Consider the following 13072-nt stretch of genomic DNA (forward strand, 5'->3'; position numbering starts at 1 on the left):
TAAATGTGTAACCAGGTAGACTAGTCCTACTTCTATTTGTGTAACCAGGTAGACTAGTCATACCTCTATATGTGTAACCAGGTACACTAGTCCTACTTCTATATGTGTAATCAGGTAGACTAGTCCTACTTCTATATGTGTAACCAGGTAGACTAGTCCTCCTGCTATATGTGTAACCAGGTAGACTAGTTCTACTTCTATATGTGTAACCAGGTAGACTAGTCCTACTTCTATATGTGTAGTCAGGTAGACTAGTCCTACTTCTATATGTGTAACCAGGTAGACTAGTCCTACTTCTATATGTGTAACCAGGTAGACTAGTCCTACTTCTATATGTGTAATCAGGTAGACTAGTCCTACTTCTATATGTGTAACCAGGTAGACTAGTCCTACTTCTATATGTGTAGCCAGGTAGACTAGTCCTACTTCTATATGTGTAATCAGGTAGACTAGTCCTACTACTATATGTGTAATCGGGTAGACTAGTCCTACTTCTGTATGCGTAACCAGGTAGACTAGTCCTACTTCTATTTGTGTAACCAGGTAGACTAGTCCTACTTCTATATGCGTAACCAGGTAGACTATTCCTACTTCTATATGCGTAACCAGGTAGACTAGTCCTACTTCTATATGCGTAACCAGGTAGACTAGTCCTACTTCTATATGCGTAACCAGGTAGACTAGTCCTACTTCTATATGCGTAACCAGGTAGACTAGTCCTACTTCTATATGTGTAACCAGGTAGACTAGTCCTACTTCTGTTTGTGTTGTCGGGTAGACTAGTCCTACCTCTATATGTGTAACCAGGTAGACTAGTCCTACTTCTATATGTGTAACCAGGTAGACTAGTCCTACTTCTATTTGTGTAACCAGGTAGACTAGTCCTACTTCTGTTTGTGTTGTCGGGTAGACTAGTCCTACTTCTATATGTGTTGTCAGGTAGACTAGTCCTACTTCTATATGTGTTGTCAGGTAGACTAGTCCTACTTCTATATGTGTTGTCAGGTAGACTAGTCCTACTTCTATATGTGTTGTCGGATAGACTAGTCCTACTTCTATATGTGTAACCAGGTAGACTAGTCCTTCTTCTATATGTGTAACCAGGTAGACTAGTCCTACTTCTATATGTGTAATCAGGTAGACTAGTCCTACTTCTATATGTGTAACCAGGTAGACTAGTCCTCCTGCTATATGTGTAACCAGGTAGACTAGTCCTACTTCTATATGTGTAACCAGGTAGACTAGTCCTACTTCTATATGTGTAACCAGGTAGACTAGTCCTACTTCTATATGTGTAACCAGGTAGACTAGTCTACTTCTATATGTGTAACCAGGTAGACTAGTCCTACCTCTATATGTGTAATCGGGTAGACTAGTCCTACTTCTATATGTGTAATCGGGTAGACTAGTCCTACCTCTATATGTGTAACCAGGTAGACTAGTCCTACTCCTATATGTGTTGTCGGGTAGACTAGTCCTCCTGCTATATGTGTAACCAGGTAGACTAGTCCTACTTCAATGTGTGTAATCAGGTAGACTAGTCCTACTTCAATGTGTGTAATCAGGTAGACTAGTCCTACTTCTATATGTGTTGTCGGGTAGACTAGTCCTACTTCTATATGTGTAACCAGGTAGACTAGTCCTAGGTCTATATGTGTTGTCGGGTAGACTAGTCCTACTTCTATATGTGTTGTCGGGTAGACTAGTCCTACTACTATATGTGTTGTCGGGTAGACTAGTCCTACTTCTATTTGTGTTGTCGGGTAGACTAGTCCTACTTCTATATGTGTTGTCGGGTAGACTAGTCCTACTACTATATGTGTTGTCGGGTAGACTAGTCCTACTTCTATATGTGTAACCAGGTAGACGAGTCCTACTTCTATATGTGTAACCAGGTAGACTAGTCCTACTTCTATATGTGTTGTCGGGTAGACTAGTCCTACTTCTATATGTGTTGTCGGGTAGACTAGTCCTACTACTATATGTGTTGTCGGGTAGACTAGTCCTACTTCTATATGTGTTGTCGGGTAGACTAGTCCTACTTCTATATGTGTTGTCGGGTAGACTAGTCCTACTTCTATATGTGTAACCAGGTAGACTAGTCCTACTTCTATATGTGTTGTCGGGTAGACTAGTCCTACTTCTATATGCGTTGCCGGGTAGACTAGTCCTACTTCTATATGCGTTGTCAGGTAGACTCGTCCTACTTCTATATGGGTTGTCGGGTAGAATAGTCCTACTTCTATATGTGTTGTCGGGTAGAATAGTCCTACTTCTATATGTGTTGTCGGGTAGAATAGTCCTACTTCTATATGTGTTGTCGGGTAGAATAGTCCTACTTCTATATGTGTTGTCGGGTAGACTAGTCCTACTTCTATATGTGTTGTCGGGTAGACTAGTCCTACTTCTATATGTGTTGTCGGGTAGACTAGTCCTACTTCTATATGTGTTGTCAGGTAGACTAGTCCTACTTCTATATGCGTTGTCGGGTAGACTAGTCCTACTTCTATATGCGTTGTCGGGTAGACTAGTCCTACTTCTATATGTGTAACCAGGTAGACTAGTCCTACTTCTATATGTGTTGTCGGGTAGACTAGTCCTACTTCTATATGTGTTGTCGGGTAGACTAGTCCTACTTCTATATGTGTTGTCGGGTAGACTAGTCCTACTTCTATATGTGTTGTCAGGTAGACTAGTCCTACTTCTATATGTGTTGTCAGGTAGACTAGTCCTACTTCTATATGTGTTGTCAGGTAGACTAGTCCTACTTCTATATGTGTTGTCAGGTAGACTAGTCCTACTTCTATATGTGTTGTCGGGTAGACTAGTCCTACTTCTATATGTGTTGTCAGGTAGACTAGTCCTACTTCTATATGTGTAACCAGGTAGACTAGTCCTACTTCTATATGTGTTGTCAGGTAGACTAGTCCTACTTCTATATGTGTTGTCAGGTAGACTAGTCCTACTTCTATATGTGTTGTCAGGTAGACTAGTCCTACTTCTATATGTGTTGTCGGGTAGACTAGTCCTACTTCTATTTGTGTTGTCGGGTAGACTAGTGCTACTTCTACAGTGGGGAGAACAAGTATTTGACACACTGCCGATTTTGCAGGTTTTCCTACTTACAAAGCATGTAGATGTCTGTAATTTTTATCATAGGTACACTTCAACTGTGAGAGACGGAATCTAAAACAAAAATCCAGAAAATCACTTTGTATGATTTTTAAGTAATTAGTTTGCATTTTATTGCATGACATAAGTATTTGATACATCAGAAAAGCAGAACTTAATATTTGGTACATAAACCTTTGTTTGCAATTACAGAGATCATAGGTTTCCTGTAGTTCTTGACCAGGTTTGCACACACTGCAGCAGGGATTTTGGCCCACTCCTCCATACAGACCTTCTCCAGATCCTTCAGGTTTCAGGGCTGTCGCTGGGCAATACGGACTTTCAGCTCCCTCCAAAGATTTTATATTGGGTTCAGGTCTGGAGACTGGCTAGGCCACTCCAGGACCTTCAGATGCTTTTTACGGAGCCACTCCTTAGTTGCCCTGGCTGTGTGTTTCGGGTCGTTGTCATGCTGGAAGACCCAGCCACGACCCATCTTCAATGCTCTTACTGAGGGAAGGAGGTTGTTGGCAAAGATCTCGCGATACATGGCCCCATCCATCCTCCCCTCAATACGGTGCAGTCGTCATGTCCCCTTTGCAGAAAAGCATCCCAAAAGAATGATGTTTCCACCTCCGTGCTTCACGGTTGGGATGGTGTTCTTGGGGTTGTACTCATCCTTCTTCTTCCTCCAAACACGACGAGTGGAGTTTAGACCAAAAAGCTTTATTTTTGTCTCATCAGACCACATGACCTTCTCCCATTCCTCCTCTGGATCATCCAGATGGTCATTGGCAAACTTCAGACGGGCCTGGACATGCGCTGGCTTGAGCAGGGGGACCTTGCGTGCGCTGCAGGATTTTAATCCATGACTGCATAGTGTGTTACTAATGGTTTTCTTTGAGACTGTGGTCCCAGCTCTCTTCAGGTCATTGACCAGGTCCTGCCGTGTAGTTCTGAGCTGATCCCTCACCTTCCTCATGATCATTGATGCCCCACGAGGTGAGATCTTGCATGGAGCCCCAGACAGAGGGTGATTGACCATCATCTTGAACTTCTTCCATTTTCTAGTAATTGCGCCAACAGTTGTTGCCTTCTCACCAAGCTGCTTGCCTATTGTCCTGTAGCCCATCCCAGCCTTGTGCAGGTCTACAATTTTATCCCTGATGTCCTTACACAGCTCTCTGGTCTTGGCCATTGTGGAGAGGTTGGAGTCTGTTTGTTTGAGTGTGTGGACAGGTGTCTTTTTGTACAGGTAACGAGTTCAAACAGGTGCAGTTAATACAGGTAATGGGTGGAGAAGAGGAGGGCTTGTCACTTATGAACATTTTGAACATCTTGGCCATGTTCTGTTATAATCTCCACCCGGCACAGCCAGAAGAGGACTGGCCACCCCTCATAGCCTGGTTCCTCTCTAGGTTTCTTTTGGCCTTTCTAGGGAGTTTTTCCTAGCCACCGTGCTTCTACACCTGCATTGCTTGCTGTTTGGGGTTTTAGGCTGGGTTTCTGTACAGCACTTCGAGATATTAGCTGATGTACGAAGGGCTATATAAAATAAACTTGATTGATTGATTGATTGACAACACCCAAATAGATACTGTCATTAACGCGATTCTTCAATAATTAAACATATTTCTTAATACTGTAGCAAACATTATATTACACAGGACATTCAAACGAGCCTTACAATTATAATCCAAAGTAGTGTGAAATGCACTCCCCTGAGTTTTCCCCCATTCACATTCAGAATACACTGTGAAAAACTGAAATCTTTGCTCACCATTTAAGATATACTACATCCATAACTGTCGGTTTCCTCATTAGCAGGGAGGAGTTTCTACAACCAAATTGCATGTGCATCGCCCTCGTGCCGCAATTGTATTAAACACAGAAAGGGGCCTATATTAGAGACCAAAAGTTGTCTGGCACACTGCTTAGAGTTTCAACAACATGAATAACTTATTTCTACTCTACAATCATCGATGTTACTACTAAAATATGACTATTCTTGCTCATTTTAAGACAACTGTCAAATAATTTTAACATTCATTACAGAATTCAATTGTTGTACAACATCATGGCTATGCTGTTGGCATCACCTTTTACAGTGGATTTCCACTGTTGTGGGCCTTTAATCATCTGACTTTGTTGTTCGCACAGGAGAGAGACGGGACAGTCGTGGATCCTCTGGGGAGCCTCAACAACATCATGATGCTGACGAGGCAGAGAAGAGGCTCTCCAGATCAGAACACATCAAGAAACACTCGCAGAGATCCACAGGGAAGAGAACTCACTGCTGCTCTGACTGTGGGAAGAGATTCACCTCCTCATCAGGCATTCAAATTCATCAGAGAATCCACACAGGAGAGAAACCTTATAGTTGTGGTCAATGTGGGAAGAGTTTTACTACATCTGGCTCTCTGACTTTACACCAAAGAACACACACAGGAGAGAAACCTTATAGCTGTGATCAATGTGGGAAGAGTTTTACTAGATCTGACTCTCTGACTTTACACCAAAGAATACACACAGGAGAGAAACCTTATAGCTGTGATCAATGTGGGATGAGTTTTACTAGATTTGGCCATCTGACATTACACCAGAGAACACACACAGGAGAGAAACCTTATGGCTGTGATCAATGTGGGAAGAGTTTTACTAGATCTAGCTATCTAACTATACACCAGAGAATACACACAGGAGAGAAACCTTATAGTTGTGAGAAACCTTATAGTTGTGATCAATGTGGGAAGAGTTTTACTAGATCTAGCTATCTAACTATACACCAGAGAATACACACAGGAGATAACCCTTATGGCTGTGGTCAATGTGGGAAGAGTTTTACTACGTCTGGCTCTCTGACTTTACACCAAAGAACACACACAGGAGAGAAACCTTATAGCTGTGATCAATGTGGGAAGAGTTTTACTAGATCTGACTCTCTGACTTTACACCAAAGAACACACACAGGAGAGAAACCTTATAGCTGTGATAAATGTGGGAAGAGTTTTTGTCAATCTAGTGATCTGACAGTGCACCAGAGAATACACACAGGAGAGAAACCTTATAGCTGTGATCAATGTGGGAAGAGTTTTGTTCAAGCTTGCCATCTGACTCAACACCAGAGCACACACATAGGAGAGAAATCTCATAGCTGTGACCAGAGATAATCTGATAAAAGATCTCTGATCAAATATTAGAAAATACATACATGAAGGAGTTGTTTCATGATATCAATGAAATAATGTCACAATGTAGAATGTTTAAACATTGTAGAAGGAGTATTTTAATGATGTCACAATGTAGAAGCCTAAATGTTTGTCCCCTGTTCTATTGATTTCAACATGATATGGATATTAGCCTCAGGGGGAAAATCCAGGCTCTGAATTGAAAGAGTACTATTTATGTGATTTAACAAAAAGTGACTAACACAAAAAGAGCTGTGTTACACTTACCATGTTGATGACCCACTTGAATCAAAATGGAACACCTCAAAATGTAGCGATCTGTTTTCTACAAGTTGTCCTCTAACCAGTGATGTACACATTACTCCCAGATTCCGTGTGGTTTTTCAGCTGTTAGTTTTAACAGGAAGTGCAACCTCATCTCCCTCCTGTCGCACAAATGATTTTAGCGTTATATCGATGAGTTATGATTTCAACATGATATAGATTAGTTATGACAAATAAGTGTTGCGTTCCTTTGTTTTGCAACCCATAAATTTAAATGCATCACTCCCAATATGTAGCTGACTGTCTTCTGCAGGTTGTCCTCTAACCAGTGAGGTAAAATATATCTCATTTCCACATGTTTTGTTCAGTTGATTTCCCCCCTAATCGATATCAGTGATTTATTGCTACTTGTCAAAACAACAGCGTTTTTGGTGCTTGTGCAGTTTATAAGGAGCTTGTTTAAGTATCATGTCTGAAATGTGCTGTATAAATAAAGCTTGATTTGAACATATTGCAAAATAAATGAACCCAATGACTGACCAATCAGCAGACTCTTGCTAAACCAATGAACAAATCTGTGCAAAAGCAACACGGATCTTGGTCCATCTTTAGTATGAAAAACAGTATAAATTCAGTATATCTCCCACTATGTCAAAATAGTGCTGGTATGTACGTTTTAGTATCACTTTTCAGCCAACCCAGTCCATTTGTTGAAATCAATACGTCAAAGGATCCAACTACTGAAACAAACAAATGGATCAAACAGATCAATCCCACTTTTCCAGCCTGCTGAAGGCCTGGTGGAGTGGTAAACACCACCCCCGGCTCTACCAGGGTCTTGAGGTGGTCTCCCACAGCTCTGCTGGTGGAGTGATAAACACCACCCCCGGCTCTACCAGGGGCTTGAGGTGGTCTCCCACAGCTCTGCTTATGTCATGTTCTGTGGCCTTGCTGTTCCATTTCTTGACTGCACCTGCAACACAGAAAGAAACACATTTAATCATATTATATAAAACACTCAAAGTAATGGATATGGAGCATCTACAGCCTCAGTTACACCTGGCACCTAAATGTGACTTCTGTCGTCTGATCACTCCAAGCTGCATTAGGTTCAGATCTACCAGGATGGGCCTTTGACAGTCTGGATGCAGTCAGGCCACTGAATATAAATAAGCAATGTAAAGAGATGGGGTGAATGAGTGGGGAAAAGTACATTTGACACAAATTACCTTCATAATATCAAAGAACAAATGTGTGTGCCTGAGGAGAAATTAACTTTCCTACAGCCAAAAGGGGTGAGAAATTACACATCCTTGGGACGTCCCTAGCCCATTGAAGTTGGCATTTAAAAGGGTTAAGGTTAGGGTTTAGGGTAGGGATGTCCCAAGGATCCCAGGTAGCATTGACCATTGTACATTCTTCTGTCTCTTTTACATAGCAGGTGATGGGTTCTGACTTCTGAACTTTTAAATATGAAATATCCTTATGTGAAATTTAATGAAACAATAATGTATGTTGATGCTAATATGATGTACAATATTCCATGATGTTTCTATATGATAACAATAGAGTAATATATTTAATATGATGTACAATATTCCATGATGTTTCTATATGATAACAATAGCATAATATATTTAATTTAAAGTTTCACTAATACATTTTTATTAACTTAATTATTATGATTCAACGTCAGTTCACCGTCTCACCTCATACTGTATTGGAGCAGCAGCAGCTGACTGCCCGGTTCAACATCAGTTCACCGTCTCACCTCATACTGTATTGGAGCAGCAGCAGCTGACTGCCCGGTTCAACATCAGTTCACCGTCTCACCTCATACAGTATTGGAGCAGCAGCTGACTGTCCAGTTTAACATCAGTTCACCGTCTCACCTCATACTGTATTGGAGCAGCAGCAGCTGACTGCCCAGTTTAACATCAGTTCACCGTCTCACCTCATACTGTATTGGAGCAGCAGCAGCTGACTGCCCAGTTCAACGTCAGTTCACCGTCTCACCTCATACTGTATTGGAGCAGCAGCAGCTGACTGCCCAGTTTAACATCAGTTCACCGTCTCACCTCATACTGTATTGGAGCAGCAGCAGCTGACTGCCCAGTTCAACGTCAGTTCACCGTCTCACCTCATACTGTATTGGAGCAGCAGCAGCTGACTGCCCGGTTCAACATCAGTTCACCGTCTCACCTCATACAGTATTGGAGCAGCAGCAGCTGACTTGATCGTTGATGCTAATCAGCAAGTTTTGAATCTGAGAGTAAATAGAGCCGACTACAACTCTAAAAATGAAGGGTTGAACTGGAGTTGTTCTCAGATCCCCTAAGAACCGTAGGGTTCTTGGTCAATGAAAAACAGCCCCAAAAGGTTCGTCAAAGAACTTGTTAGAAGGTGGGTTCATCGAGGAACCTCCGTTGTTGCTGGACTTCTTCCGGGAACTTCGCAATTACAACTGAAAAAGATGGTGACAAGTTTGTCTGCGACAACAGTTAAAACGGTAATGTCGCGTTGATGTTTGACTCTGAATATGTATCGAAATAATTTATATAATAATATAACATACTAATGATGAATAATGAAGACAATGATGGTTTTCTGTGAATATCTTCCATAACGTTACTATAGTTAATTACCGTAAATATTAGAAAGCCGGGTTTGACCGTCGGCGTTGTATGAGCTACAGTACAGTACCGTTATCTAGCTAGATAACGTTATGTCCTAACTAGGCACAACTAGGTTTGGATTATTTCCCTCAACTATATTATTTCCCATATATTGTATATCGTTTTCATAAAGCCAACATGGCTTTACACTCATTAACGTAAGTTTCCAATCTAGAGCAGTTCTCACTTTTGTGAGAATGAACTAGTTAATGTTAACTAACTAACTAACTAACTAAGGACGGTGACCTGTCCAGACGAGATGTTACAACGAACTGAATCGTCAATAGAGGTCTTCCTCTTTATATAGTCTGCTACAGCATGCAATACTATTAACTCACAAGGGGGCATAACGTTACATGGACAATACTGTAGCGACCCGCACAGACAGCTGTGTGTTATGTGTTAGGCTAGGAGGTGGTTGTGTTGTACTGACCAGTACCCGGTGTTCGCGGGGTCCGACATGTCAATCAACCTGCTATCTGCCAATCACGGGAATGCCTGGAATGTTCTGATGCCGGGCATCCTGGTGGTTGGCGGAGTGGCGTGGAGGGGGGTTGGGCAGGGGGGTGGAGCATTGGAAGTTAAGACCAGGTTCAGCCTTTGTTCTCTCTCTCTTACGTCTGGGCTTCACAAGAGAAGGTCACGATTGGCTTGTGGGTTATCTCTCATCTATTTGGCGTGTGCTACGGCCCAAACAGTAGCCTGTGTAAAGTTGGTTTAATAAACCGTCAATTCGCAAACTCAAGCCTCTGTCTGGACAATTGTTCATTTATGATCTAGTCAGGTCATTACATTGGTGTCAGAAGTAAAAACGTTGATACAAGTTAGCCAGCTAGCTAGCTGACTTATGTGGCTAGCTACCGTAGGTGAGAACGGGGATTGAAAATGCTTCGAGGGAATCCGAAAGTGAAGGTGGAGGTAGGGGACGATTATGGCCAAGGAGGTGCGTGTGAATGGACGTCGGGGGTTCTGTCTGAGGAGATCGCCAGGGCGTCGGAGCCCAGAGGCCGCTTGAGGGAGGACGTTAGAGCGATGGCGGCTGAAGCGGGCATGAGTGCTTCGTCGACTGTATTTCGCGCGGATTCTGGTGGGCGGACCGAAGTGGTGACGTCGACGCGGCGTGACGAGGAATCTGGGGCTCAGGATGTAAACAAACATGGCGGCGCCCAGTTCCCGGCTGCGTCCGTATCTGTTAAGACCCCGAAGTATTCCGGTAAGGCGGATTGGGAAGCTTTTCATGCTCAGTTTGAACTGTTAGCTCATTTTAGGGGGTGGTCGGATGAAGAAAGGGCACTGCAGTTGGCTTTATGCCTCACGGATGAAGCTCTGGCCTGTTTGATATTGATTAGCCCCGAGGACAGGCATGATTATGGTGCTTTAGTGGGCGCACTGAGGAGGCGCTATGGACAGTGTGTACAGCCCGGGCTACTGCGCTCCGAACTGAGTAATAGACGCAGGCAGCCTGGAGAGCCTCTACGGGTGCTAGCTAATGACATTGAGAGCCTCTCTCGGCGGGCATATGCTCACATGCCCCCCTCCGTGCAGAGCGAGCTAGCACGGGACCAGTTCATACAGGCGCTCTCTCCTACGGAGCTGCGCATACAGACCCAGCTGGCTCATCCTGAGTCATTGCAGACAGCCTTGGAGATGGCTTTGGAGAGGGAGCTGGTGTGGGCTGGGGCTTCAGCTGGGGCTTTGGTGGGGGTGCAGGGAGACACACCCTCTGTGCGAGCTGGGGGGCAGAGCAGCCCGGAGCCGGAAAAGCCTGCTTGGGTGGCCGAAATGACAAAACTCATTCGTGCTGTGTCGCTACAGGCGGCACGAAACACACGCCCTGGTCCCAGGGTCTGCTGGGGTTGTGGCCAGCCAGGCCATCTGCGCCGAGATTGCCCCATGTCCCCCAGAGCTCAGGGAAACGGCTCGGGGTCCGCATAGACCGGGTAGTGCGGACCCCTGGCTTTCTATCCCAACCACCATCATCTTCAGGAGGAGCCCACCGGCACAGACGGGGAAGCAAGGCTCCACTTCCCCCAGAAGCAGACGAGGGCAAGCGGATGGAGCCTGTTGTTGTGGTGGGCCGGACCTGTGTTGGGGACTTTTGTCATGTCCCTGTCACTGTGGAGGGGGTGCCCTGCTCCGCCCTGGTGGACACTGGGTCCACAGTAACCCTGGTGAGGCCAGATATTGTGCCAGGTTGGACTCAGTGTGAGCCTACAACTGTGCAGCTCCGCACAGTCACAGGTGAGCTGGCACCCATGAAAGGGAAGGGAATAATGACTCTGACAGTAGGGGGCAGGACTGTGCGTCATCCTGTGTGGGTGGCGGCTGTGCAGGACCCTTGTATCCTGGGGTTGGACTTTCTTAGGAGCACAGGCTGCCAGTTAGACCTAAATAGGGGCACACTGAGCTTCCAGGGAGGGACGGAAGTCACCATGGCCCCCCCTAATGTCACATTCACTCAACCCAACAAACCCTTTACTCCAACAGTTAAAGCAGCAGAGACTCATGGCTGCGCCCCCTCCCCCACAGCTGTGTGTGACTTTTCCCCAGTCCCCCTGTCACCTACGGCGGTGTGTTACATTCCCCCAGCTACCTCCATGACACAGCCCTCTGTGAGCCCGGGCCGCACCCCCCCAGCCCAGCTACCCCAGATGGGAGAGGAGAGGACACTGTCTGCAGTGAGGGAGATATGGGGGAGGAACTGTGTTGGTCTTGACCCCGAGCAGCAGGAACGGTTGTGGCAGTTGCTGTTTGAATTCAGAGACAGCTTTGCGTTGAGTGAGGAAGAGGTGGGTCAGACTCATCTGGTGCAGCATGAGATCGACACAGGTGATGCTCGACCCATCAAGATGCGTCCCCGCCGTATCCCGCTGGCACGCCAGGAGGCGGCAGACAAGGCTGTGTTGGAGATGCAGCGGGCAGACTTCATTGAGCCCTCAGACAGCCCCTGGGCGGCGCCAGTCGTCATGGTTCCGAAGAAGGGGGGCAAGCTGAGGTTCTGTGCGGACTACAGGCGGCTGAATGAGGTAACCAGGAAGGACTCATACCCCATACCACGTATCGATGAGTCGCTGGACCTGGTTAGGGGGTCCTCCTGGTTCTCCTCACTAGACCTCCGCAGTGGCTACTGGCAGGTGCCCCTCTCCCCAGAGGCCAGAGCCAAAACTGCGTTCTCCACTAACAGAGGACACTGACAGTTCAAGGTCCTGTGCTTTGGCCTGTGCAACGCTCCAGCTACTTTTGAGCGTTTGATGGACAGGGTGCTGGATGGCATCCCCCGACAGCAGTGTCTGGTATACCTCGATGACATCCTGGCCCATGGCAGCTCCTTCCAGTCAGCCCTGGGGGCGCTACGGCGTGTGCTGGAGAGGGTGGCTGCCGCAGGTCTGAAGCTCCACCCCGAGAAGTGCCACTTCATGAGGAGAGAGGTGTCCTTCTTGGGCCACCGAGTGGGGAAGGAGGGGATCAGCACCATGGAGGACAAGGTAGGGGCTGTCAGAGACTGGCCCACCCCCACCGACCAGCGTCAGCTGAAGAGCTTCCTGGGCCTGGCCTCGTACTACAGGAGGTTTGTACGGGGCTTCTCAAGCGTTGCTGCTCCACTGAACCGCCTGCTGCCGAAGGACAAGGCTTTCACTTGGACAGTGGAGTGTGAGGAGGCGTTCAACACCCTCAAACGTGCACTGATCGAGGCCCCCGTGCTCAGCCCCCCCTGACCTCACCTTGCCCTTTATCCTGGACACAGACGCGAGCAACGTGGGCATGGGTGGGGTGCTGGCCCAGGTGGGGCCAGAGGGGGAGAGAGTGGTGGCGTACTTCAGCAAAACATTTGAC

At 45.9% G+C, this 13072-nt stretch overlaps 4 protein-coding genes across 6 annotated transcripts in view; 3 read left to right on the forward strand and 1 right to left on the reverse strand.

The window, feature by feature from the left end:
* LOC139548391 (zinc finger protein ZFP2-like) overlaps window positions 1-13072 on the forward strand; it is a 315038-nt gene that overhangs the window by 218780 nt on the left and 83186 nt on the right. The gene's annotated exons all lie outside the window — the stretch shown is intronic.
* The window catches only part of LOC139548509 (zinc finger protein 180-like), a 284664-nt gene that overhangs the window by 203214 nt on the left and 68378 nt on the right, over window positions 1-13072 (forward strand). The window lies entirely within an intron of this gene.
* LOC139548897 (zinc finger protein 180-like) overlaps window positions 1-13072 on the reverse strand; it is a 324124-nt gene that overhangs the window by 180043 nt on the left and 131009 nt on the right. The gene's annotated exons all lie outside the window — the stretch shown is intronic.
* LOC139550211 (zinc finger protein ZFP2-like) lies at window positions 5250-7106 on the forward strand (the record flags this gene model as incomplete). Its single annotated transcript, XM_071360932.1, has 1 exon — window positions 5250-7106. A coding segment is annotated over one exon (1032 nt), but the record flags the coding sequence as incomplete, so codon positions are not given.

The sequence above is a fragment of the Salvelinus alpinus genome, chromosome 2 (genome assembly GCF_045679555.1).
Source record: "Salvelinus alpinus chromosome 2, SLU_Salpinus.1, whole genome shotgun sequence".
In the NCBI taxonomy this organism is placed as follows: domain Eukaryota; kingdom Metazoa; phylum Chordata; class Actinopteri; order Salmoniformes; family Salmonidae; genus Salvelinus; species Salvelinus alpinus.